Consider the following 27,354-nt stretch of genomic DNA (forward strand, 5'->3'; position numbering starts at 1 on the left):
CCCCCCTTTATCATTTTTTATTGCATCTATTTGATTATTCTCTCTCTTCTTCTTCATTAATCTGGCTAGCGGTCTATATGTTTTGTTGATCTTCTAAAAATCAGCTCCTGGATTCACTGATTTTTTTTTTAAGGGTTTTCGTGTCTCTATCTCCTTCAGTTCTGCTTTGATCTTAGTTATTTCTTGTCTTCTGCTAGCTTTTGAATTTGTTTGCTCTTGCTTCTCTAGTTTCTTTAATTGTGCTGTGAGGGTGTCAATTTTAGATCTTTCCTGCTTTCTCTTGTGGGCATTTAGTGCTATAAATTTCCCTCTAGACCCTGCTTTTAATGTGTCTCAGAGATTCTGGTATGTTTTGTCTTGTTCTCTTTGGTTTCTAAGAACATCTTTATTTTTGTCTTCATTTAGTTATTTCTCCAGTTGTCGTTCTGAAGCAGGTTGTTCAGTTTCCAGGTAGCTGTGCAGTTTTGAGTGAATTTCTTAATCCTGAGTTCTAATTTGATTGCACTGTGGTCTAAGAGACTGTTTTTTATTATTTCCATTCTTTTGCATTTAATTTTGCATCTAATTATGTGGTCAATTTTAGAATAAGTGCAATGTGGTGCTGAGAAGAATGTATATTCTGTGGATTTGGGGTGGAGAGTTCTGTAGATGTCTATTAGATCTGCTTGGTCCAGAGCTGAGTTCAAGTGCTGGATATGCTTGTTAATTTTCTGTCTCGTTGATCTGTCTAACATTAACGGTGGGGTGTTAAAGTCCCACTATTATTGCGTATATAGATTTTTTATTTTCATATAGTTACCTTTTTCTTTTCCATCACAAAATTATTTTTTAAAATTTACCTTCTACTAGTTTTATGGTTTTATTTTTACTTTTAATTCTGAAATTTTGCTGCACATTATCTTGATATAAAGATTAAGACAGAAGACGATGACTTCGTTTCTTTCCCAAGTGGTAACCAGTTGTCTAATAACTTTCTTTGAATGATCTGCCCTTTTGGCAGCTTAATAAAGGATAGTGAAAGAAACAAGAGGCTGGGAGAATAGGAAGATTAGAGAGAAAACAGCTTTAAGATATAAAAACTTAGATGAGAGGCTTGGTTTTGGGGTTGTGTCCTTCCTTCCTCTGCCTTAAAAAACTTTTCACTGAATGGCATGAGGAAGTGGAAGATTTGCACAGATATTTTGTTAGGGAAAGACCTAAAAATAATGCCACTAACATGAACTAAAGGAAGAATAAACTGGAAGGGTCGTGGTGGTGGTTGTAGTTAGGCCTGTTTTTGTCTTTGAAGGCTACACTTGATAAAAGCTCACTGGTTATGTGATTTTCCTCCATAAAAGACACCACAAACCTAGAAACTGCCTTACTTTTGGGAAGTTTGCAAACAAGCCTAAATATGCCAGGTAAAAATAGGGGGATCTGAATTTGGCAGGAGATCTGTCCTACCGTATCTTCTTGCTGACAAAAACTGTTTCTATCTTTCTTATAGACCCAAGTTCTTCTGTGCTTTCTACCAAGAAGCCACTTTGACCTTAGAGGAACCAGATGTTTTGGCTTGCATGCTAGGATGTATTGGGTTCTTCCTTAACAAATCAGGAGGCAGACTTCCAAGTGACTGGAACAATTAAGAAAAGCCATTTATTTCACTGTTCTGTGATTACTTTGAGTGTTTAACTTTTAGCTAATTTTCTTTTTCTTTTTGTTGAGATGGAGTCTTGCTCTGTTATCTAGCCTAGAGTGCAGTGGCATGATCTCGGCTCACTGCAACCTCTGTCTCCCGGGTTCAAGCAATTCTCCTGCCTGCTAGTAACTGGGATTATAGGCACCTGCCACCACGCCTGGCTAATTTTTGTATTTTTAGTTGAGATGCAGTTTCACCATCTTGGCCAGACTGGTCTTGAACTCCTAATTTTGTGATCCAGCCACCTCAGCCTCCCAAAGTGCTGGGATTACAGGTGTGAACCACTGTGCCCAGGCACTTTTAGCTAATTTTTAAGAAAAAAATAGTGTTAGATTTTTACCCTGGAGTCCAAATTTACTGAAAAAAAAAAAAAAAGTCATCGAATGTTACTTTTTGGCAGATATGTTCAGGGTTTATGTATTTTGGGTTTTGTTTGATGTCTACTTACCATAATTACATTTTATTCTTTTTTTAAGTTTTTTTACTTTTGACCACTTCATGCATTTTATTGATAGTCTATATTTTAAATCTGCAGTATGACATCTTATATAGGGAAAAATCTTCTTCCGAAAATATAACTATTATTAATCAAACCAGCTTTAATATGATTGACCTTTCAAGGTCTTGTTTTGCATTAAACAAGTTAACTTTTAGTAGGTGTAAAGCACTGTACAAAAGAAAACTGTGTAAATTTTTCTTTAACATAGGTTGTGACAAAGACCTTTCATGGAGCAGGCTTGGTTGTTCCAACAGATAAAAATGGTGTTGGGTACGGAGAGCTCCCTAAAACAGGTGGTAATGTATTTCATAAGTAACTATGTGCATATGTGTGAACGCATATGGACCTTATATTGGGAAGTAGGGATGTCCATACACCTTTTGTGAGACAGTTGCTAGAGCTTAGTAATAAAGAGTAAGCTTAGGTTTTACAGTTGATCATTCCTGATTTAAAACTGAGTTCATAGCTGTCTGGCCTTGAGCAAATGATTATTAATATTATTATTTTTGAAAATGGTCATGCATTTTATTTCTTTTTTTATTGTTCTTTAAGTTCTAGGATATATGTGCAGATCTTGCAGGATTCTTACATGGGGACACACATGCCATGGTGGTTTGCTGTCTCTATTCCCCCGTCACCTACATCAGGCATTTCTCCCAATGTTATCCCTCCCCAACTTCCCCACCCACCGCTGTCCATCCCCTAGTCTCCCACTCCCCAACAGACCCCAGTGTGTAATGTTCCCCTTCCTATGTCTATGTGTTCTCATTGTTCAACAACCACCTATGAGTGAGGACATGTGGTGTTTGGTTTTCTGTTCTTGTGTCAGTTTGCTGAGAATGATGATTTCCAGATTAATCCATGTCCCTACAAAGGACACAAACTCATCCTTTTTTATGGTTGCATAGTATTCCATGGTGTATATGTGCCACATTTTTTTAATCCAGTCTATCATTGATGGCCATTTGGGTTGGTTCCAGATCTTTACTACTGTAAACAGTGCTGCAATGAACATATGTGTGCATGTGTGTTTATAACAGAACAATTTATAATCCTTTGGTTATATACCCAGTAATGGGATTGCTGGGTCAAATGGAATTTCTATTTCTAGGTCCTTGAGGAATCACCACACTGTCTTCCACAATGGTTGAACTAATTTACACTCCCACCAACAGTGTAAAAGTGTTCCTTTTTCTCCACATCCTCTCCAGCATCTGTTGTCTCCAGATTTTTTAATGATCGCCATTCTAACTGGCGTGAGATGATATCTCAATGTGGTTTTGATTTGCATCTCTCTGATGACCAGTGACGATGAGCATTTTTTCATATGATTTTTGGCCTCATAAATGTCTTCTTTTGAAAAGTGTCTGTTCATATCTTTTGCCCACTTTTGAATGGGTTTGTTTTCTTCTTGTAAATCTGATTTAGTTTTTTGTAGATTCTGGATATTAGCCCTTTGTCAGATGGGTAGGTGGCAAAACCTTTTTTCCCATTCTTTTGGTTGCTGGTTCACTCTAATGATAGTTTCTGTTGCTGTGCAGAAGCTCTTAACTTTAATTAGATCCCATTTGTCTATTTTGGCTTTTGTTGCCATTGCTTTTGGTGTTTTAATCATGAAGTCCTTGCCTATGCCTATGTCCTGAATGATATTGCCTAGGTTTTCTTATAGGGTTTTTTATGGTGTTAGGTCTTATATTTAAATCTTTAATCCATCTAGAGGTAATTTTAGTGTAAAGTGTAAGGAAGGGGTCCACTTTCTGTTTTCTGCACATGACTAGTCAGTTTTCCCAACACCATTTACTAAACAGGGAATCCTTTCCCTATTGCTTGTTTTTGTAAGTTTTGTGAAAGATCAGATGGTTGTAGATTTGTGGTGTTACTTCCAAGGCCTCTGTTCTGTTGCTTTGGCCTACATATGTGTTTTGGTACCAGTACAATGCTGTTTTGATTACTGTAGACTTGTAGTATAGTTTGACGTTAGGTAGCATGATGCCTCCAGCTTTGTTCTTTTTGCTTAGGGTTGTCTTGGCTAAGTGGGCTCTCTTTTGGTTCCATAAGAAGTTTAAAATGTTTTTTTCCGGTTCTGTGAAGAAGGTCAATGGTAGCTTGATGGGATAGCATTGAATATATAAATTACTTTGGGCAGTATGGCCATTTTCATGATATTGATTCCTCCTAACCATGAGCATGGAAAGTTTTCCATCTGTTTGTATCCTCTCTTATTTCCTTTAGCAGTGGTTTGTAGTTCTCCTTGAAGAGGTCCTTCACATCCTTTGTTAGTTGTATTCCTAGGTATTTTATTTGCTTTGCAGCAAATAAATTGTGAATGGGAGTTCACTCATGATTTGGCACTCTGTCTATTATTTGTGTATAGAAATGCTTGTGATTTTTGCCCATTGATTTTGTATCCTGAGACTTTGCTGAAGTTGCTTATCAGTTTCAGGAGATTTTGGGCTGAGACAATGGTGTCTTCTAAATACACAATCATGTTGTCTGCAAATAGAGACAGTTTGACTTCCTCCTTTGGTAATTGAATACCCTTTATTTCTTTTTCTTGCCTGATTGCTCTGGCTAGAACTTCCAGTACTATATTGAAATAGGAGTGGTGAGAGAGGGCATCCTTGTCTAGTGCCAGATTTCAAAGGGAATGCTTCTAGTTTTTGCCCATTCAGTATGATATTGGCTGTTGGTTTGTCATAAATAGCTTTTATTATTTTGAGATACGTTCTATCAATACCTAGTTTATTGAGAGTTTTTAGCAGAAAGTGCTGTAGAATTTTGTCAAAGGCCTTCTCTGCATCTATTGAGATGATCATGTGGTTTTTGTCTTCGGTTCTGTTTATGTGGTGGATTATGTTTATAGATTTGCATATGTTGAACCAGTCTTGCATCCCCAGGAAGCTTTTTGATGTGCTGTTGCATTTGAGCAAATTATTTAACCCCATGAAGGCTTGTCTTTTTCATCTGTAAAATAAAGTTAATTACATTCACTTCATAGGGGAATTTGGGATATAAACAAGTATTAAGATACTTAGCAAAATGCTTACCTCAGTGCTCAAAATTTGATGGTTATTTTTAAGAATTTTTTTTTTTTTTTTCGAGACAGAGTTTCACTCTTGTTTACCCAGGCTGGAGTGGAATGGCATGATCTCGGCGCACTGCAACCTCCACCTCCTGGGTTCAGGCAATTCTCCTGCCTCAGCCTCCTGAGTAGCTGGGATTACAGGCGTGCACCACCATGCTCAGCTAATTTTTTGTATTTTTAGTAGAGATGGGGTTTCACCATATTGACCAGGATGGTCTCAATCCCTTGACCTTTTGATCCACCCACCTCGGCCTTCCAAAGTGCTGGGATTACAGGTGTGAGCCACCGTGCCCGGCCCTATTTTTAAGAATTTAAAGAAGTTTAACCTATTGCCTGCTTTTGGGGAACTATTTCTGAACATTTGACATTACAGTCCACTTGCAAAATAGAAGTTATTGAAATAGTGTGTGTTTTGAGGGTTCTTTGTGAACATTTTTCATCTGCATGTCAAATGATTTAGCTTTCAGAAGCCAAAGATCTTGAACTACTTTCTCTATATTTCTCTATAAGCATAAAGACACTTCCAGAATGGACCACTGCTCATAATTTAGTTACTGCTACATTGACCATCGAGAATTAAAATCACATCTCAGCTCTTTCCCCTCATCTCCATTCCCTTATAGTAAACAGCCCTGTTGGTTTCCTGTATTGATCATCCTGTTCTGGGAGGATAGAACGCAAAGGGAAATCAAACTTAGCACCTTTTCAAGGAACCACGTATTCTTACCCAGCACATGTATTTGGCTCTTTTTTAGAACAGAACTAACTAGCCTTGGTAGTTACCAGTCTCTGGGGTTGTGACCTGGACATCTGCATTTAGACCAGTTCTCTAAAGCAGTTTTCAAACTTTCCTGTGCAGAGTCTCCAGCTAGTAGATGGTGATGTCTTCGATGGCAGCTATTCATATGAACCTGTTTTTGTCATACCTCTGCCACTTAGAGTAATGCCATAGGGATGAATGTCGCTGAGCTGTCCAGGGTGACGACCACTGAGTACCTCACATGTGGCTGCTGCCACTGAGGAAAAAATTTGTCATTTGTGTTATTTTTTACCTTTTTGTGTGTGTGTGTGACAGGGTCTCACTCTGTCACCCAGAATGGAGCACAGTGGCACAATTATCTGGTCTTAGCCTCCCGAGTAGCTGGGACTACAGGTGTGCCTGGCTAATTATTTTTGTTTTTTCCTTTCCGTAGAGACAGGGTCTTACTCTGTTGCCCATGCTGCTCTTGAACTTCTGAGCTCAAGTGATCCACCCACCTTGGCTTCCCAAATGTTGGGATTACAGGCATGAGCCACTGCACCTGGCCTGTAATTTTGTATCATTTTCATTCGTTTAAGTTTGTAAATTAAAACAGGATTAAATGTTTCTTGTATTGATTATACATTGACATACTACTATTTTGGAAATATGGGTTCAATAAAATATCTTAATGTCACTTGTTTTTTGTTATTTCTTTAGCTCCTCCTCTGGCCCCACCTGCTTCTTTCTTCATGTGGATACTAGAAAAAATGTAGCCCATATTCTGTTTCTTTTAGGCAGGCTGGTCTGTCCTGTATCTCTTCTTTGAAGCCAGAGGCACTTCGTCTCTGATGGGACCAGTGTGGGCTCTAGCCACTGGTCAGCCTTCTTCTGCTCTAAGCCGACTTCTCTTCGTGTCTCTGCTCACAGAGAGCTTTAAAAAGCATGATTACTATCTCATTTGGGAAAGGTTGAGCACATTTGTTGTAGAGGTGGACAGTCTCTCAAACTTTTGGGGTGATGAATGTTCAATTGTAGTGCCCTGGAGTAAAGCCTGTTACCCTACTGTAGTTGAGGTTCTGGTGTTTTATGTCCGTGTCTAATATTCTAGGCCTTAGAGCCTTCTGTACTTAATTAGTTTTGAAGTGGTGGCAAAACGCAAGAGTGAAGGACCTCATCTTGCTCTTGCCTAGTGTCGTTTGCAAGGAGGTATAATTGACTGGCAGTTTGTTAATGTGACAATGATTAGCAAATCACAGTTGAGTTTGTTCTTATCCCTTTGAAGCTTCTTACAGTAATGCTTTAACTTAGCAAATAATATACCTTTTATTGAGCAATTCTTAAATGTCAGCGACATGATTTCAAAGTAATGGACACATATTTAATTCTCACCCAACTCTTTAAAGTAGGTCTTATTCCCACATTCACAAAGGAAATGGACCCACGTGCTCAGCATTAGTCAGTAAGAGCTCCGGTTTCATTTTTGTTTTTTTGAAAGAGTTTCGCCCTTGTTGCCCAGGCTAGGTGCAATGGTGCGATATTGGCTCACTACAACCTCTGCCTCCTGGGTTCAAGCGATTCTCCTGCCTCAGCCTCCTGAGTAGCTGGGATTACTCCTGAGTAGGTGGGCACCCTCCACCACTCCTGGATAATTTTTGTATTTTAAGTAGAGATGGGGTTTCACCATGTTGATCAGTCTAGTCTCAAACTCCTGACCTTAAGGGATCCTCCCGCCTCAGCCTCCCAGATGTGAGCCACTGTGCCAGCTGAGGGCACTGGTTTTCTTTTTTTTTTTTTTTTTTGAGATGGAGTTTCTCTCTTGTTACCCAGGCTGGAGTGCAATGGCGCGATCTCAGCTCACAGCAACCTCTGCCTCCTGGGTTCAGGCAATTCTCCTGCCTCAACCTCCTGAGTAGCTGGGATTACAGGCACGTGCCACCATGCCCAGCTAATTTTTTGTAATTTTAGTAGAGACAGGGTTTCACCATGTTGACCAGGATGGTCTCGATCTCTTGACTTCGTGATCCACCCGCCTTGGCCTCCCAAAGTACTGGGATTACAGGCTTGAGCCACTGCGCCCGGCCAGGCACTGGTTTTCATATTTGGTTTTCTGACTGTAGAGTGCATACTACCTGAAGTAACAAGAGCTCCTGTCCTTTGCCCACTTTTGAATGGGCTTGTTTTTTTCTTGTAAATCTGTTTTAGTTCTTTGTAGATTCTGGATATCAGCCCTTTGTCAGATGGGTAAACTGCAAAAATTTTTTCCCATTCTGATGGTTGCCAATTCACTCTAATGACTGTTTCTTTTGCTGTGCAGAAGCTGTGGAGTTTATATTCAAAGGATTATAAATCATTCTACTATAAAGAAACATGCACACGAATGTTCATGGCAGCACTGTTTACAATAGCAAAGACCTGGAACCAACCCAAATGCCCATTAATGATAGACTGGACAGGGGAAATGTGGCACATATACACCATGGAATATTATGCAGCCATCAAAAATGATGAGTTCGTGTCCTTTGTAGGGACATGGATGAACCTGGAAACCATCATTCTCAGCAAACTGACACAAGAACAGAAAATCAAACACCACATGTTCTCACTCATAGGTGGGTGTTGAACAATGAGAACACATGGACACAGGGAGGGGAGCACTACACACTGGGGTGTGTGGGGGGGAATAGGGGAGGGACAGTGAGGGGTGGGGAGTTGGGGAGAGATAGCATGGGGAGAAATGTCAGATATAGGTGATGGGGAGGAAGGCAGCAAATCACACTGCCACGTGTGTACCTATACAACAATCTTGCATGTTCCTTACATATACCCCCAAACCTAAAATGCAATGAAAAAATTGGAAAAATAAAATCAAAACGAGTTCCCTGCCTAGTTGCCTAATTTTTACCTTGGCACAACCACTGCAGCTTAATTTCAGTATTCTGGTTGATAGTAGGGGCAGGGGCACAGTAAGGGTTCCGCAGTGAAACTGCTGGCTCATTACATCAAGTATTTCCAGTAGTAACATTTAAGCCTTCCTTTCTGAATAGTTAATTTAAGGTTTCACTTAGGTTCTTTAAGTTTGGGCTTCAGTTACATGAAACTTCTGTAGAACGTTTTATTGCTGGAAGAATGTATTTTCCCTTGTACTGATGGTGAGCTGAGTGTTTTCATCTCTGTTCTTCAGCGTTTTCCTAGCATAGTAATTCATCTAAGTTGCTTATTCTTTTTAGTCCAAATGTGACTTGCCAGGTATAAAAATAGAATATATGGTACTGGAAAGTGATACACTTTAAATTATTTGCTAAAAGAAGACCAATAGGTCTTCTTCACTTCCATAGCCACCCTGATTTGTAGAGGCTGCCTGGAGCACTGTGAGAGATTCTGAGGGTCCTAATCAATCAGTTACACCCATGGATGTAACTCTCTGTCCCACAGGGAGGAACCACTTATTTTCCATCCTTAAGGAACTTTTTGGAAAAAGCCTCATCTGTTTTCTTGAAATGATCAGCACTAATTTTTCTGAAGAAAGGAAGGTCATGAAGCTTATGTAAAATAGTTTAATTTTTAAAAGGTTTCAAACCAACAGATATGTCACTACTGTTTATAGACAGTTAGAAACGTAGGTGGTGACGTTTGCCATTCATTCAATATGATACTGGTCTACCACAAGTGGGAAAGGGAACAAAACACATTTTGTGACTCAGGTGACAGCATGGATTCTGTACTGTCATCAAGACTGAATCAAATGATGTTCATAGACTGGGGGTAAAAGCCCTAGTATATAGTATAGTTTTATAATACTGTCCTTGGTATTTTTTTTTTTTTTTTTGAGACAGCGTCTTACTCTGGCACCCAGGCGGAGTGCAGTGACATGATCATGGCTTACTGCAGCCTGGACCTCCTGTATTGGGGTGATCCTCCCGCCTCAGCCTCCCAAGTAGCTGGGACTACAGCTGCCTACCACCACATCCAGGTAATTTCTCTACCTTTGTTTTTTTTATAAAGACAGGGTCTTGCCACATTGCCCAGGCTGGTCTCAAATTCCTGGGTTCAAGCAATCCTCCTGCCTCAGTCTACCAGATCCTCCCATGTTAGGATTACAGGCAAAAGCCACTGTACCCAGCCCATCCTTGGTAACATTATACCTTATATTTTTTGTGAGTACCATCAGAACATTGTGCCTCATACATATAACATAAAATCACCTGTCATTCTTAAGTATAATTGTTAATGTTTTAAGCAATCTTCTTCTCCCCCAGTATAGCAGCCACCTGTTTGAAAATGTTTTGTTGTTGTTGTTGTTTTTTTTAATAATATCCATTCTTTTCATTATTATTGTGAAGTATAGTTTGTCAAAAAGGACATACAATTTGTTAACAGGAAGCCTAATTAGATACTGTTCATATTTCCATCTCATTTGCATCCTGGGATCTCATGCACATGAACATCCAGAAAGAATGAAAAAAATCTTGAAAGCCAACATTGGAATGTAAATTTGTAGAAATCGATTCTTGAGGTAAATATCAGACATTGTCTCTATTCTTACCTCAAACCCACGCTGGCCCTGGTCACTCTTCTCCCACTCTGGTGGAGCCTTTGGCGAAAGGCTTAATTCTGCAGTGATTTCTTGTCTCTTACCTTGTTGTCTTTTCCTGTTTTTAACTCACCACAAGTCACAAGTCAGTAATTTTTTTCACAAATAAGGTAGGACAGGGCAAGAGGAACAACAACAACAAAAAGACCTTGTCTCTTTCTCTCTCTTTTTTTTAAGATGGAGTCTTGCTTGCTAGAGTGCAGTGGTACGATCTTGGCTCACTGCAACCCCCAACTCCCCGATTCTAGTGATTCTCCTGCCTCAGCCTCCCGAGTAGCTGGGATTACAGGCGCCCACCACCACGCCTAGCTAATTTTTGTATTTTTAGTAGAGATGAGGTTTCATCATGTTAGCCAGGATGGTCTCAATCTCCTGGCCTTGTGATCTGCCCACCTAGGCCTCCCAAAGTAATGGGATTACAGGTGTGAGCCACTGCCTGTAATCTTTTTTTAATCCACTTTCTCTTAGTATCAGGACCTCAAAGGACACCCAGAATCTGATGCTCAAGTCCCTTAGATAAGCTGGTGTAGTATTTGTATAACTTATACACATCATTGGCATATTTCAAATCATATCTAGATTATTTAGAATACCTAACATTATGTAGACACTATGTAAATAGTAGTTATACCGTATTTTTTTTTTTCTGAGTATTTCAGTCTGCAGTTGGTTGAATCCAAGGATGTAGAACCCTCAGATGCAGAGGCAGCTATAGAGTGCATGGACCAGGCTGGCAAACTTTCCATGTAGGGCAAGATAGTAAATGTTTTAGGCTTTGTGGGCTGCATAATCTATCACATTCTTGTTTTATTTTTCAACCATTTACAAATGAAAAAAATAGTTTAAGGGCAGTTAAAAACAGGGTGAGCCAGGTTTGGCCAAAGTTTGCAATTCCTGGACTAGTCTGCTGAATCTTTAAAGCTTATGTAAAATCATGGTTGCCACCATGGAATAGATTTTTTTTAAAAATCATGTTTTTAGCTGGGCACGGTGGCTCACACCTGTAATCCCAGCACTTTGGGAGGCCAAGGTGGACGGGTTACAAGGTCAAGAGCTTGAGACCATCTAGGCCAACATAGTGAAACCCTGTCTCTACTAAAAATACAAAAATTAGCTCGGCATGGTGGCGCACACTTGTAGTCCCAGCTACTCAGGAGGCTGAGATGGGACAGTCATTGAACCTGGGAGGCAGAGGTTGCAGTGAGCCAAGACTGCACCACTGCACTCCAGCCTGGCAACAGAGTGAGACTCTGTCTCAAAAAAAAAAAAAAAAATCATGACTATAACCAAATCCTGTGAGATAGTTGTTGATAAAGAAATCTTTGTTAAGCTGTTTTTAAGCTTGAATCCTATGTAGAAAAATTACCAAATTGCCTTTCTAAATCAGAGTGCTGCAGATGGCTACCCAAGGTGGCACAAGCTGGACTAGTACAAAGTCTTAGGAGGAAAAACTCTGCTTTCTAGTCTTCTTACCTTTGAAGACTGATTCATTTTCTAACTGTGTAATCTTCCATATTATTGATTTCTTTCAGCTGACTTCAAGAGAATTTGCAAGAATACAGTTGAGGCTACAAGTGACGAGGAGAGACTAAAAGCCTTTGCTCCCATTTAGGAACCGATGACTTCCGTGCATTTTGCTAATGATGCATGTGATGGGGCTTGAGTTGGGAATGAACCTCTTTTGCTATGGCTGATGTGAGTAAAAACATTCCTCCACCTGCCACCCACCCTCCCCTCCCCTCCCCCACTCACATATACACACATGAATACATGCACATTTATGCCCCCAAATTCCAGCAGAGGTCAGAGAGGGATTTAGCTTGTATTTCCAAATGAGCTTTTTGAAGAAATTTTCTTTTTTTATTTTGATTTTTTCTTCTTTTTTGAGATTTTCTTTTTTTAAAGCAGCTGTCCTAAAAAGAGTTGAAACGAATCTTATATTCTGGTTCTTATTCCAAGGTTAACCAAGATTATTTGCATTTAGGCTTACATTAAAGTGAATTGACTTATTACATTACAGGGACAGGCTTACATTACAGGGACATGCCTTCTTGCTGCGTGTATACGTTTGGGTCTGCATATGCGAGTGTGTGCACACACCTTATGCTTCATTTCATTTCCATTGTGGTGGGGGTATTTGTGATTGTGCTTGAATTCTTAGATGAAAAACACACTTGATTTAAGCTTTATAAGAGACGTTGTTTTACCATTAACTAATTGCTCATTAAATAAGACAATTTTACCTAGTAGCTGAACCAGTGCTGAGTCAACCATAGTTGCCTGAAGGTCAAAGAGGCAGTAAGGTGTAGCGGGCATGACATGCTTGTGGGGTGCTTTCCAACACCTTTGTATCTGTTCCTTACCTGTAAGATATGTTCTGCACATGTGCAAGAGTACACACCCAATTGCAGATCATTTCATTCTCATTTTAACCCGCTCTGTAACCAAGTCACAGAGAGGCATAGCATCTTACCCACGTTCACACAAACAGTCTGGTTTTCGAGTCAGTGCCTCAATCAGTGCAGTAATTCCCAAACTGTAAAATGCCCATGACTCACCTGCAGACAGTGTTAAAATGCATGCTATCGGTAGATCCAGGATGAGATCTGAGACTTCATCTGTCACACTCCCAGCTGATGGCCATGCTACTTTATACACCACGCTGGGAGGAGCAAGACTCAACCAGCTCTCCAGCTTTAGCGAGCATCAGAGTCATTGGGAGGGCTTGTCCAAACACACACTGGTGCTCTCCCGACCCTCCCCAAATTCGAGAATTTGCATTTCCAACAAGTTACCAAGTGAAATTGATGCTCCTGGCCGGGGTGTACATTTGGAGAACCCAGCTAGAAACCACATTAGGCTACTTTTGTTTGCCTACCTCATAGATACTTATCAGTAAAAATAATCAAAATATCAGTAAAATAATCAAAATATCAGTAAAAATAATCAACAGCCAGAATGACTGTCACTGACCCATGTGAATAGTGCTTGACCAGCTAGAGGTCCTCGCCACAAAGAAGTAGAGCCATAAGATGTGAACCCAAGATGTGAATGAGTAGCAAGCTTGATTGTTGTGAGAATGAAATAACGTGTCCAGTTACAAAAAGGTTTAGTGCAGTACTTACCACATGTTAAGGGTAAATGTTGATTATGATCAACAAAAAAGGTGGTATATGTAGATCATAGCAGTTCATCTAAAATCTTTTGATAAACCTAAGGCAATGACTTTTAACAGGGGTTGGGAGGTGGTACATGTTAGGGATGGGGGAGAGAAGGAATTTGGGGATAAAGGGAATATGATCTGAAAACTCACTGTCAGCATAGTTATTCTTTTTTTTTGAAACAGAGTTTCACTCTTGTTGCCCAGGCTGGAGTGCAATGGCACATCTTGCCTCACTACAACCTCCATCTCCTGGGTTCAAGCGATTCTCCTGCCTCAGCCTCCCGAGTAGCTGTGATTACAGTCATGTGCCACCACACCCAGCTAATTTTTTGTATTTTTAATAGAGACAGGGTTTCTCCATGTTGGTCAGGCTGGTCTCAAACTCCCGACCTCAGGTGATTCACCTGCCTTGGCCTTCCAAAGTGCTGGGATTACAGGCATAAACCACCACATCCAGCCCAGCATAGTTATTCTTACAGCGTCAGTTAAGGAAAAGAAAGCTTAAACTTTTGACTGGTAATACAGTGGAGAGAATAGAAAGTCTTTGGGGGCATAGTTTGGGATGAGAAAAAGTTGATAAAACCTAAGGGAATAAGGAAGCTCAAATTTAATTTGGTTTTCTTAATTTTCAAGATATACCATTCGTCTCCTAGAGCAAGAAGATTGCCTCCTAGAATGCCAGGTGCCTGTCCCTAAATTGTGTTCACTAATCACTTGAGGGTATAGCTGAAATGATTTTGGAAGTAGCCTTTGTTAAACAAGTGCTTTTTTGATCTATTTTCTGCTACTTATTAGGATATCTAAGCTATGTTCTCTGCTTAATGTTACATTTCTATTTTTTAGTATTTCCATAAAGTTGCTGGCCACATTTTACCTCTTGCATATCATCTGCTGAAGAGGAATCTGTTTGCAAAAATTATTGAGGCAAACAGAAGCAAAGAGAAACAGACCAGCTTGCTGCATGAGTAAGGTGGTAAAGTGGTTTTGCGATATTTCAAAGGACTAGTATTAAACTTGTGATTTTTGTTTTGTTTTTAAGAAATATAACAAATAAGCATTGACTAAAAACGTTTATAAGGTTCTTCTGCCTGGTTCTCCTTCTTCAATGAGCAAGCACATGCCAGTGAAATCATCAGAATGGTGACCTTAACCACGTTTTGGACATCACAGGAAGCCACTATTCTATGCCTGTGGCTAACTAGAATATCCTTACAGAGTCCTGTTTCAATACTTTTCATATGGGCAACTAAGACTATTTCTTCTGAGCCCTGAGTTAATAATAGCTGTTGCCTTAAGGATTGGGTTTATGGTGGGTGAGGAGGGAACAGAAGGAAACCTAGAAGGAAGCTCGTGACACTGCCATCGGCACTTTTTGAGGGTGCCTGACCCCACCCTACACAAACTGCATTTTGGGTAGTATCTCCCAGTGACTCCCAGCAAGGAGTCCAGTCATCCCATTAGGTGTATTATTTTCAATCTTCTCTTGACTCAGACTGTCATTTACCAATATAGCCCGGTATATTGATAGATAGTAGTGGTATAAGACAGTAATCAGTAAGCCATGAAGTTAGATTTTAAAGTTTTTCATTGCAAATGATATCACTGGATTTTTAGTACAAATCTGTGGCTAGCTGTGTTTTACTAGACCCGGATTCTCCTTAAACCTGATGATATGTCCCTCACATTGAAGGAAGAGGGCAGACCATGAAATGCAGAACAGCAGACTTCATGGATGGGGCTGAGGAGGATATGAGCTTTTTTGCGGCTTCTATGAAGTTCAAGATAGAAAACCCCCAGGTCATCTAGGTAACCCCACATTTTGTAAGATTGGCTTAAACTTCTTGACCAGCCAGCAGTTCTCCAAAGTTCTTACTCAGCTGTCTCCTTAAGATATATTTGAGGTACTCTTGTTTATATAAAGGTATGAATAGACTTAATACTCAGCTGTCTCCTTAAGATATATTTGAGGTACTCTTGTTTATATAAAGGTATGAATAGACTTAAAAGATAACACTTAGAATTTTAAATATAAGTAGCATCCTCATCTCCCCAATTAGGCCGAAAGCTTCTTAACGGCATATCTTTTATGGATATATCCCCCCCCAGTAACACAAACCTTTGGAACTGTGCTTATTGAATAAAATGACCCTGTCACATATACACGGTACATGTACCACCTTTTTATCATAATAAACATTTAGCCCTTAACATGTCACATGTTCCTAAGTGCCAGACAGAATCAAACTAGCAAGAGCTGGGAACCTGGAAGATGCCTGGGAGTTAAGGATTCTCAACTTCTCAGACAAAAAGTCTTCCGGGGTCAGAAATCTGACCTAAACCTAAATCTGTGCCACAACCTAAATCTGTTCCCTTTCTGCTTTCTCCTGCCTTTGGAGGCGGGAAAGATACTTTCTTCAAGGCAGCCATATTTTGTACCATATCTTAACCAAAATGAAACTGAAAAGATCTTGAGTTTCCCTTTCATAACTGCGCAGGAGTTTTCACCCTCTGATGGGGAAGTCCCAGGTTTTTAGGAATGCCGCCATTTTAGTTAGGTCAGTAGCGCTAAGCCCTGGAACCATCTGAACAATTAAGTTGTTTTATATTAAAACATTACAGTAACAATTAACTCACACAAAAAAACAACAAGAAAGAAAAAACAACGACAAAAAACAATTAGCTCACACATATTTTATTAGAAAAGGTGACCAAATCACATTAGTGCTAAATAATTTTAGACCATAAATTTTAAATAAAATTTTAGAAGTTTGAGCTTTGTTCTTCAGATTTCTTTAGTTTCTAAGGCGCTCAACTATTTCTAAATACTGGCCCTAAAGTTAACACATTTAAAACATATCCAAATTCATGTATCTCCCATGAAGGATTTGTTTAGCTAGAAATATTAGATTCCCTCAATTTTGCCTCTTGGTGATCCAACAGTCTCAACTGTGTAGTTTGTAAGAGCCTTTTTTTTTTTTCTTCAGATATTCGAAATACAACTTTATTGATTCTAAATGAAAAGGAATGGGAATGACAGGAACACACAAAAGTCACCACTGAATACTTGTGGTGTGACCGTGGCAGTCTTATATTTGAAACTCAAGGAATCAACTGCTTTCCACAACAGCTAAATCTGCAGGTGCAAACAACGAAGGTTTTTTTTTTGTTTTTTGTTTTTTTCTGAGACGGAGTTTCGCTCTTGTTACCCAGGCTGGAGTGCAATGGCGCCATCTGGGCTCACTGCAACCTCCGCCTCCTGGTTCAGGCAATTCTCCTGCCTCAGCCTCCTGAGTAGCTGGGATTACAGGCACGCGCCACCATGCCCAGCTAATTTTTTGTATTTTTAGTAGAGACGGGGTTTCACCATGTTGACCAGGATGGTCTCGATGTCTTGACCTCGTGATCCACCCGCCTCGGCCTCCCAAAGTGCTGGGATTACAGGCGTCAGTGAAGGTATTTTTTAAACGGCCACGTTCATTCACTGTGAAGGTTCATCTCCTTCAGCACCACGCAGATGAAGCAGAGCACACGTTCCGCTTAGCTAGGTAATAAAGAGGTGCACGCAGCCGCGCCGCTGACGGCACAGGACAGCCGCCTATCAAACCAGACTTCTGACGCCGGGCTCCAGCTTCATTCTCACGGCCTCTTCCGGGGGAGCAGTTGGATCTGCCTCCAAGACGTGCTCATAGTGCGCTGCCAAAGCTGGGTCCATGACAATCTCCGGTGGGGCGAGAGCAGGCGTGGCAGCAGATTGCAAGTGAGGGTCTCCCAGGAGCCTCCTAGCAAGACAGAGGAAGCGCTTTTCAAAGTTGTGATTACTTCTGGCAGAAATGTAGTGCTGAAGATTCTTCTTCTGGTGGAAGACAATGGACTTTGCCTTCACTTTCCTGTCCTTCATTGCCCCTGTCACCACACAGCACGATGGGGATTCTTTCACACACTCGTAGCAGATCTCTATGTCAGCCAGGCACATTCTTGTAACTCTGGATGTTACATTCAACATTATGATGGCACTCTGCGCTTGGATGTAATAGCCATCGCTCAGTTCACCCGATTTCTCCTGGCTGGCTGTGTCCCCTACATTGAACTTAACAGGTCCTCTGTTGGTGTGGAACACTAGGGGATGAACCTCAGCCCCCAAGGTGGCTACATACTTCTCAAATTCACCAGTCAAATGATGTTTCACAAAGCTCGTTTTTCCAGTACGACCATCACCAACAGATACAAGTTTAAACTGGACCCAGGGCTCTCCCTGCACAGCCACTGGGGCGGTCCTTCCAGAAGCATCTCCACGCCCCTCCGACTGAGGCTGGAAAGATGGCGGAAGCACTATATATACATATATAGTGTATATAATATATATATGCCTTATGATCAGTAATCCAGAAAGACTTCTTAACAAGGAACAAATGAAACGGGACAAAAAAGGTGAATCAGCTTTTCATCCATTCCTTAAGGAAACTAACATGAATGCATATCTTCAGGAAGCTGGGCATAGCAGAGCCAAGATAGAATTTGGACACAAACCCTAAGAATATGGCGGTTATTCTTCAGACAATATAGTTGTGAATGAAGTTTCCTGAAGACAGTAACAATAAATGTGGATTCCCAGTCTAAAACCAATCAGTGTGTCAGAGGGCTACTAACCTGTGTCAGGAGGTACTGATCTTCCAACTACTGAACAGTTTTCATTAAAGAGCCAGCTCCCTACATGAAGATATCAACCTTCCTTATCTTTTTCCTTTACTAAAGGCATGGTCCATTTAAACCTAGTTTGCTAAATATTACCTACCTAGAATCTGGTAGGTAGGTAGGCACTTAATGGCTATAGTAGTTTCCAAATGGCACCTATATACCCCTGTTCTCTGAGAACACAGTTTAAGTGCCTAGGCTCCTTCATGAATCAAGAACCTTTATCTAATCAGGACTTAACAGAAAATCATTATCCAGTTCAAATTTAGCTGAGCTCGCCTCTTGGAGTTCAATAATGGAGTTTCTACATAACTTCTCAAACATGTATGTAGAATGATAACACCCAAGGAAAAATAAAAGCTACAAAACAGACTGCTGTAAACTACTTAGCAGTGTCCTAAGACCTTTGTGTTACCTCAAACACTGACCTTCCCAGCTTAATGTCATTCTGTCCAAATTATTTCTATTATAATTAATTTTAATGTCTGGCCTGCCACGGTGGCTCACACCTGTAATCGTAGCACTTTGGGAGGCCAATGTGGGCAGATAGCTTAATCCCAGGAGTTTGAAACCAGCCTGGGCAACATGGTGAAACTCCGTTTCTACTAAAAATACAAAAAATTAGCCAGGTGTGGTAGTGCACACCTGTGGTCCCAGCTACTCAGGCGGCTGACATGGGAAAAGTGCTTGAGCCCAGGAGGTGGAGGTTGCAGTGAGCTGAGACTGCACCACTGCACTCCAGCCTGGGCAATGGCATGAGACTCTGTCTCAAAAAATGTGTGTGTGTGTGTGTGTGTGCCCTACAATACTCTAACCTCTCAGTTCCTTGACTTACTCTTTCAGTGATCGAGATGAGGGGTTGATTGACAAACTAGAAACTAGTACCGTCTCAGTACCAGTAACGAAAACCTCCCAAATCTCAGTCTCAAGCTGTCTTAATATCATCCCTCATCCTTCCATCTCTTTCCATCTAGTACCCCAACAATTTTTCAACACGACAGGCCCCTGCAGTTCACAAATGTAACCACCTTCTTCGTTCTTCACCCACTCCATTCCTGATTCTCTCTACCCAGCCTTTAGATTCTATTCCCCATCATTACAATCACCCCCACATGCTCCACTCCACTGCCTGTCTCTCCATCTGTTGTATTTACCTGTTAACCTTAAGCCAGATTTTTAAAACTGCCTATTCCTTACCTGATCCTACTTAGTATCAGGTGGCTAGAGAAAAAATACAACCATGGCAGCTTGTCTTATTTGAACCTCCAGTTGGCCATGCTGGATGCCAACTGATCCTACTTTCTCATCTCTCAACTCCCAACCCCCTCCCCACCCTCAGTTTATTTCACTGAGAAAATAGAAGCAACCAAAATAACTTCAGCAGAATCCCACTGCCTTGCCAACTGCCCATTATATTCTGCGTCTCCTCCTTTCTATGAAGGTTGAATGTGTCTCCACGAACCCATCCTCCCTTGTCTACTCAAGGACCTCTTCTTTTTTCCTCTCAAATATTCTCATGATTAACAAAAAGCCATAATTTCCTGCATCTTAAAATCCAATCAATCTCAGATTAATTTTCCCTGTCAAACCATCAACGGCAAAATACAACTGTAATATCCCGCATCTTAAAAAGATCATGCATGACTCTTCCGGAAACCTCATAGGAAGAATCGCAATAGTTGTCTTCAGTTCTTCTGCCAGTCTCTGTGGGACCCACCCCTCTCAGGTTTTGGCTTGTCACCATCACGCCGAACCTGCTCTGGGGGAAGTTATCAGTTATCTCCACACTGGTCCATTTTGAGCCCTCATTTATACTTCACCTACCAGCAACATGTGACAGTTAATCATTGCTCCTTGAAACTATTATTCATTTGGTTTAGGGGACAACCCTTCTCTTTTGAGACAGGGGCTTGCTCTATCAACCAGGCTGGAGTGCAGCAGCACCATCATAGCTCACTGCAGCCTCCGACTCCTGGGCTCAAGCGATCCTCCTGCCTTGGCCTCCTAAATTGCCGGGTCACAGACACATGTTACCATGCCCAGCTCATGTTTTAATTTTTTGTAGAGACCTGATCTATGTTTCCCAGGCTAGTCATGAACTTCTTGGGATCAAATAATCCTGCCCTGCTTGCCCTCCTTAAGTGCTAGATTTACAGGCCTGAGTCACCACACCAGTTTATTTTTTAAATAAATCCACCAGTGAATGCCCTTCTTTGAATGTCACCAGTCTCAACCCAACCTCACTGGCGACTCCATTTGCTGGCTCCTCACGCCCCCAAATGTGAACATACCCACGCATCAGTGCTCAGTCCTCAACCTCTTCTCTGTCTGCACTCAACCCACATACTTCCTGTCCCAGGATGATGCCGCCCTCTGCACCTCTCAGGCTGGGCCTTTCTCCTCAACTCCGGTCTGATACATGCTAATGCCTATGTGACAATCCCACTTGGAAGTCTGAAAGATATTTAAAACAATGTCTAAAACCAAAATTCCTCGGCACACGATACCCCACCCCCAAGTCAGCCAGTGGGCATTCCGTTGTTCCGTCATGACTCAGCCCAACACTTTGCAGACGTCCTGGACATCTCACTGACCACTCCGCAAGTCCTGACTATCCCACCTTCAGCATGTCTAGAATCTAACCACGTTCACCACCTCTGCCAGCTCCAGTCAGGTTCAGATCTCTGCCATATCTCACCTGAATTCTTCCAAGAGCCTTCTAGTTGGTCCCTGCTTCCATCCCACCCCCTTAGGGTCTACTCCCAACAAAGTCGGAGATCATTTTCAGTCAGCTTATGCGACTTTTCTGCCTCACTGGCTTCTCATTTTAATTATTTTTGAGACAGTCTCGCTCTGTCGCCCAGGCTAGAGTGCAGGGCGCAATGTCAGCTCACTACAACCTCTGCCTGCCTCCCAGGTTCAAGCGATTCTCCTGCCCCAGCCTCCCGAGTAGCTGGGTCTACAGGCACACACCACCACGTCCAGCTAGTTTTTGTATTTTTAATAGAGATGGGGTTTCACCATGTTGGTCAGGCTGGTCTCAAACTCATGACCCGCCCACCTCAGCCTCTCAAAGTGCTGAGATCACAGGCGAGAGCCACCACGCCCAGCCAGTTTTCATTTTACTTAGAATAAAAATCAAACCCCGACACCCCCAACCTCTTCCTTTACCACTTTGCTTTCCTCCCCAGCTACAGTGACCTCCTCGGTGTCTGTTGAACCTGGCACGAGAATCCTACTTTGTATGTAGCATTTTCTCTTCTTACATTTTTTTCTCACAGGTAAATGTTTTCCTCTCACTTTCTGTAGGTTTCTGGTCAAATGCTTATCTCTGAGGCTTTCCCTGATCACCCTCTATAAAAATGGGGTGGGTGCACACAGGTACACACCTTCACATTTCGTCCATTAGAAAAACCATTCCAATGAGGATTCTTGATTTTGTATATTCGTGACCGTGTGCAGCACATAAAAATCATTTTTTAAAAAATTGCTGAACAGGCTGGGCGTGGTGGCTCAAGCCTGTAATCCTAACACTTTGGGAGGCCGAGGTGGGTGGATCACAAGGTCAAGAGATCGAGACCAACCTGGTCAACATGGTGAAACCCCATCTCTACTAAAAATAAAAAAAATTAGCTGAGCATGGTGGCGCGTGCCTGTAATCCCAGCTACTCAGGAGGTTGAGGCAGGAGAATTGCCTGAACCCAGGAGGCGGAGGTTGCGGTGAGCTGAGATCGCGCCATTGCACTCCAGCCTGGGTAACAAGAGCGAAACTCCGTCTCAAAAAAAAAAAAAAAAAAAAAAAAAAAAATCCTGAACAAATCCCTATTTGTCATCATCTGACATACTATAGATTTCTCTTCCTGCTGGAATGAAAACTTCAAGAACACAGAATAGTGCCTGGTGCCCAGGAATTGTTCAGTAAATACTCAAGTGAATATAAATGACTTACTCTGGACTTTTAGTGTGTTCCTTTTTACTAAAAGCCTCATATTAAAAGACTACATCTTACTCAAAGCTTGTTACTTACCACCCTCTTTTGGCAGTTCTATTAGCAAATGTCCAAGGTCATTTTTTAAAGACATGTAAATAAATGGTTTAACCTCTTTTCATGCAAATGGCATCATTTTTCTTGCAAAAAAAAAAAAAAGAAAACACCATTTTTGAAAATGAGCTGAAATGAAATCAGTTTTCTGTAGACCTGCAACTTTCTCTGACAAATGGGTGCACTAAACCATTGCTGGTAGGATGAACATCCTGCTGTCAATCCAGCATCTATCGATCTCCTCTTCTGTTGCTCCTTGTGTGCGAAGTATAGGAATGCTTTGTAACCTGAGAGCAGCATTATCATTATTACCTTTCCGGGTCTCCCTGTGTCAGGCAAATCGGCCTACACTGTGTAGGGAAGCGGTAAAGAGGTAGGACTGTAACAAATATAATTAAAGGCCAAACCACACATTGTCATAGAGATTTTAATAGATTTTCTGATTAACTCATCACAGTAATCATTTTTACTGTAATGATATGCAGCTTTACTACACTAGTATAAATAAAAACAGATAAATACAGCTCTAGGCAACATCACAGATTAACAAACTAAGCATTCTTCATGAACCAAAACTGAAAACAATTATGAAGAAGAGATGCTGACACCCTTGCCCATTCTCATCATACCTTCTCAAAAAAGGGTATTCAAATAAGGCGCTACGCTGATTATATTGGTAAATTAATTCGCCAGTTGGCCAGGCACAACAATTTCAGGGTCTCCACTTCCATGGTTTGGTTGAAAAGCAGACACACCTCAATGTATCAAAAAGAAAAATGGAACAGATAATAACACCAAAGAAAACCACTGAATACATTAAAAATACGGCACTTTTCCTGTATTTTAGCAGTAAGACACGCTAGGGATAGAAATATACCAAGAAGAAAATTAATGCTTTAATTAATATCCACCCTAAAATGTCTCTGAAGCAAGATGGGCAATGAAAGTAGAAGCAGAAATAAAAAATGGAAATACGGAAAGTAAAATCCATGTGAAGTTTAATGCATGAAACTATCTGCAAAGAAACCGATTTCTCCTTTGAAGGCTTGTGACTCAGGGCAATTAAGTTATCCAATAGCCATGCTGAGGAGTTCAAGTCTAGCAGTACCTTGCACACAACACATACAATTAAGACGAGTTGGAGATATACAGAACTATCATTTAGAAATGATTTTACTCTAGATGGCCACAAAAACTTTGAAAGGGCTATGAAGAAAACCTGAAGCCTGTCAAAGGAGGGAAGTAATAAGGACTAATTTTAGGCAGATAGCAGAGCTAACAATGTTTCCCAAAGTCCCGGAAATTTTGCTCAACTTTCAATCCTCATTCTTATATGGCTTCATCATCTTATAATTATGTCTTCAGGGTCTTGCCGATCCTAACGGATATAGTGAAAAACCAGGAAGTAAAGAATCACTCTCCAAATGTAAAAACTGCTGACTGCCAGTTGTGTTTCAGAAAATATCTGTCTGGGCCAGGCACTGTGGCTCACGCCTGTAATCCCAGCACTTTGGGAGGCTCAGGCAGACTGCTTGAGCTCAGGAGTTCGAGACCAGCCTAGGCAACAAGGCAAAACCCCAGCACTACTAAAAATACAAATAATTAGCTGGGCATGGCGGCACGTGCCCATAGTTCCAGCTACTTGCATGGCTGAGGCAGGAGGATCACTGAGCCCAGGAGGTCGAGGCTGCAGTGGGCCAAATCATGCCCCACCGCACCAGCCTGGGTGACAAGGTCAGACGCTGTCTAAAAAAAGAAAAAGAAAAAGAAAATGTCTGCAAAAACTTCATTTTCCTATCAAAAATGCATAATCACAGAATATTTAGGCCAGTCCTTTAAGTAAATTGCCTTTGCCAACTGTGAATTAAGACCATGATTAAAGCAGACACTTCCAAAAACAAAAATCCCAAATATACTCCAGTGCATTTTAACTCATCCTGCAAAAATGTTCAAACCATCATTGATCACTTCAAATATGGATGTGACCTAGCCCAAGATTCAACAGTTATTTTCAGATTAAGATTTTAACTGCTATCTTTGTAATTCTATTGTTTTCAAATTCCTTTTTAAGAAGGTAAACAGTATGTAACTCTTGGTTTTAATCTCCAGAGTAATGTAGTTTTTCAACTTTCCAGTTAATGGGTCAAAATGGACAGGTCAGAAGACATAATCCAGAGGATGGCAGTGAAAACTCAGAGAAAGGTTTATGTACACACTGGATCACAGAGAGAGAGAACCACACCTCTTTTTAAACCTTTGTTCCCACTGTAAACTTTGTTCACATCCCCATATTTGTAAGTCTGAATTATTCTATAAAAATCACATTAGAAAGGTAAAATTACTTAAGTGCAATATTAACTGATCTGTATTTTATAAATTTTAATCCATAAAAATATAAATAAGAATGGTAAATTTTTAAGAAAAAAAATATACATTTAGTGCAAGTTATGAATTACATTTCTTCTTCAGTGTCAGCCATGAGATATCTTGAGAAAAGAAAAGAATGACTGATCTAATTTCAATTTAATTACAAAATTCCAGTGTTTTAACATGCAATTAATACCAGATACAGCTAGACAGAATACTTCCTTCTCTTAACTATCAGAGCAGCAGCATTTCGTTTAATTATGCTGAACAGCACTTGTATATCATAGTAGTAGTTTTAGAAATAGAAAATTTGCATAAGACCAGGTCACATTATCCATAAAGTCTGAGATGAAAACAAAAAAGAAACTGTTTATCCTTTAAAACCAAGCTTCCCTGCTTCCAGTTTTGAACCACATGGCACGCGATGAGCGATTTCGTTCACGCTTCCTTCGAGATTTTACCTGTTCGGTCAGCCTTGGCTGTGGTGCACATGTACTGTTCCAAGCATTTAGTGATGGTACAAACTACATGGTTAATGGCACAAGAAACACTCCCTTCTTGTGAGGAAACCTCAGCAAAATCACAGTACATCTCAATATGAGAAAGGACTGCTTCAAGAGGGGACATCGATTTAAAGAGGCTTTGTTACAGCACAGGAGAGAAAGAGAGAAATAAAGGCTCTTCTGGAATGTAGAAAGGTAATGCTTAACTATACAATTCATGAATGAAACACAACAGTTTTGATTTAAAAAAGGGCAAGACCTTGCAGTTTTATAGATGGCTCAATTCAAAGTAATCCCTCCAGAAATAGGGACTGAGAATGTGTCTTTGCAATGTTGGAGCGACGGACCAGGTGTGCAAGGACTCCGCTGCCATCTCCAGTGAGGCCAAGCCTGCACTATCACGGCACATCCTCGGCTCAATGCATCCAGTGCAGAACAAGGAGTTGCTTTGCTGCTTTCGGTTAGACGGGAAGTACCTCACTCCTTTCCTTCTCTCCTTTCCCTCCCCAAACAACTCCTCCATTCCATCAGCATCATCTGCAAACCTTGTTGCAAAAACCACGCTTTTAGATTTCCTTTCTTATTTTGTAAAGGAGGAAAAAAAAGTAGACGACTCCCTCGGGTTAAAGAGTTGTGCTATTCAACAAATAAACTTCCTCTTCCGTTTCTTCTCTCTCTTCGTCTGTGAGATTCAGTTGAACATTATTGAAGCGGGGTCTTGGTTTGCCGTCTGAGCCATATGCCGGAGGATATCTTTTTTTGTTATAATGCCAAGGAGGCGCCTGAAAGGCACAAACAAAGACTGCTATTGAAATAAAAGGGAAAAATAAAAGAACAAGCTACATCTATAGGTAAATCCTTTTTGTTGACAGGAATAGAGCAAAGCAAGCAGCCTGATTTTGTATTTCCAAAAAGTACTTTATTGGTAAAGATATTAAAATGATCCAGCAATCATCCTTTGGTATAAAAAGTGACTACAGTCACTAATTGTATGTCAGCCTTTCCACTGAGAGTCTGAGGAGTGCATGGCTCACTGAAGTAGAGCGATTTTGATTAATGTATGCCAACAAAAAAGTAACAAAAAGTGGGTCGATGTATGAACAGGAAATGATACTGATCCCATTTGAGAAGGAAAATTCATTTCCATCATATCAAGAAAGCAGTCAAATGTCTGATGACCAAATCCTTTTACTACTTTCCCTTTTTTAACCAAAATTAACCAATTTTTACAAGACAATTTAAGGATTGCCCACTTGTATGCAAAATCTTCATGAAAGCACATACTATTGAGATAATATGCATATAAAATAGTCAACACAGAACTTCAATCCCAAACATCAGAGCCTCAAGAACAAATCTATAAAAGAACCCAAGTTCCTAGGACACTTATCAATGTTTTCCTTTTTTTGACTTTGGCCAGAAAAATTAAGATACAGTGCTTTTATGAAAGTCTTAGTTGTTAATGCTTACATTAAAAGATAGGTGAAAAATCAGAAGGCAGTCCTAAAAGATTATATAGGTGAAGCAGAAAGCAGAATGAATGAGTAGCTACGATAATATTCTGGTTAGTAGTTTTTAAAAAAAGGATGCATGAAACATTTGTGAAATATTAGCATACAACAGGAATACATAATCAGTTGTGTACTTAAGCAAACTGGGACAGGTTTCATACAGGTATGACAATCGCAGGGCAAAATAATTTCAGGCATTAATTGCTAAAGCCAGACATTTTTTTATGTTATGCAGTAAGATAATTCAAATTTGTACTCATGAAACCACTAGGACATAAAGCCAGTAAAAACGAATGCATTTGACTCTAAAAGCTGCTTAGAGCATTCTAGAAACATCATACAAAAGGGGCACACACATAATCTAGGTATGATTCACTAATGAGATGGCAGGACACACATTGTGACTTTGAAGATATGCAGGGTGTAGCAGAAAAAGAACTAATGCTATGATCACAAATCATATACACATTGCACTCTAGTT

General features: G+C 40.6%; 3 protein-coding genes across 15 annotated transcripts in view; 1 reads left to right on the top strand and 2 right to left on the bottom strand.

Annotated features, from left to right (window-relative positions):
• LOC128931483 (uncharacterized) overlaps positions 1-18,820 on the top strand; it is a 39,249-nt gene extending 20,429 nt beyond the window's left edge. The window contains exons 2-4 of the mRNA XM_078366283.1: positions 9,838-9,974; positions 12,128-12,290; positions 16,743-18,820. Coding sequence (XP_078222409.1) covers positions 9,838-9,974; positions 12,128-12,187 — 197 coding nt within the window. The 3' untranslated portion in view covers positions 12,188-12,290; positions 16,743-18,820. The remainder of the gene's footprint in view (positions 1-9,837; positions 9,975-12,127; positions 12,291-16,742) is intronic.
• Positions 17,357-25,486, bottom strand: LOC100394570 (GTP-binding nuclear protein Ran-like). Its single transcript, XM_078366059.1, has 2 exons — positions 25,321-25,486; positions 17,357-18,087 (listed from the first exon to the last, which is right to left on the bottom strand). Exons 1-2 carry the CDS (start codon positions 25,484-25,486, stop codon positions 17,357-17,359), a joined length of 897 nt encoding a protein of 298 aa, XP_078222185.1.
• Positions 22,906-27,354, bottom strand: part of CLCN3 (chloride voltage-gated channel 3) — a 102,369-nt gene continuing 97,920 nt past the window's right edge. For all 13 annotated transcript variants that reach the window (XM_035292661.3, XM_017970148.4, XM_008992465.5 and 10 more), the window contains one exon: positions 22,906-26,144. In XM_035292661.3, the coding sequence (XP_035148552.1) occupies positions 26,054-26,144 (91 nt within the window). In that variant the 3' untranslated portion in view covers positions 22,906-26,053. The remainder of the gene's footprint in view (positions 26,145-27,354) is intronic.

The sequence above is a fragment of the Callithrix jacchus genome, chromosome 3 (genome assembly GCF_049354715.1).
Source record: "Callithrix jacchus isolate 240 chromosome 3, calJac240_pri, whole genome shotgun sequence".
Lineage (NCBI taxonomy): Eukaryota > Metazoa > Chordata > Mammalia > Primates > Cebidae > Callithrix > Callithrix jacchus.

Coding starts and splice junctions, on each gene's coding strand:
- LOC100394570 (XM_078366059.1), bottom strand. CDS start 25,486: ATGTCCCCTCTTGAAGCAGTCCTTTCTCATATTGAGATGTACTGTGAT. Junction 18,088..25,320: donor AGCCAAGGCTGACCGAACAG/GTAAAATCTCGA, acceptor ATGTATATATAG/TGCTTCCGCCATCTTTCCAG.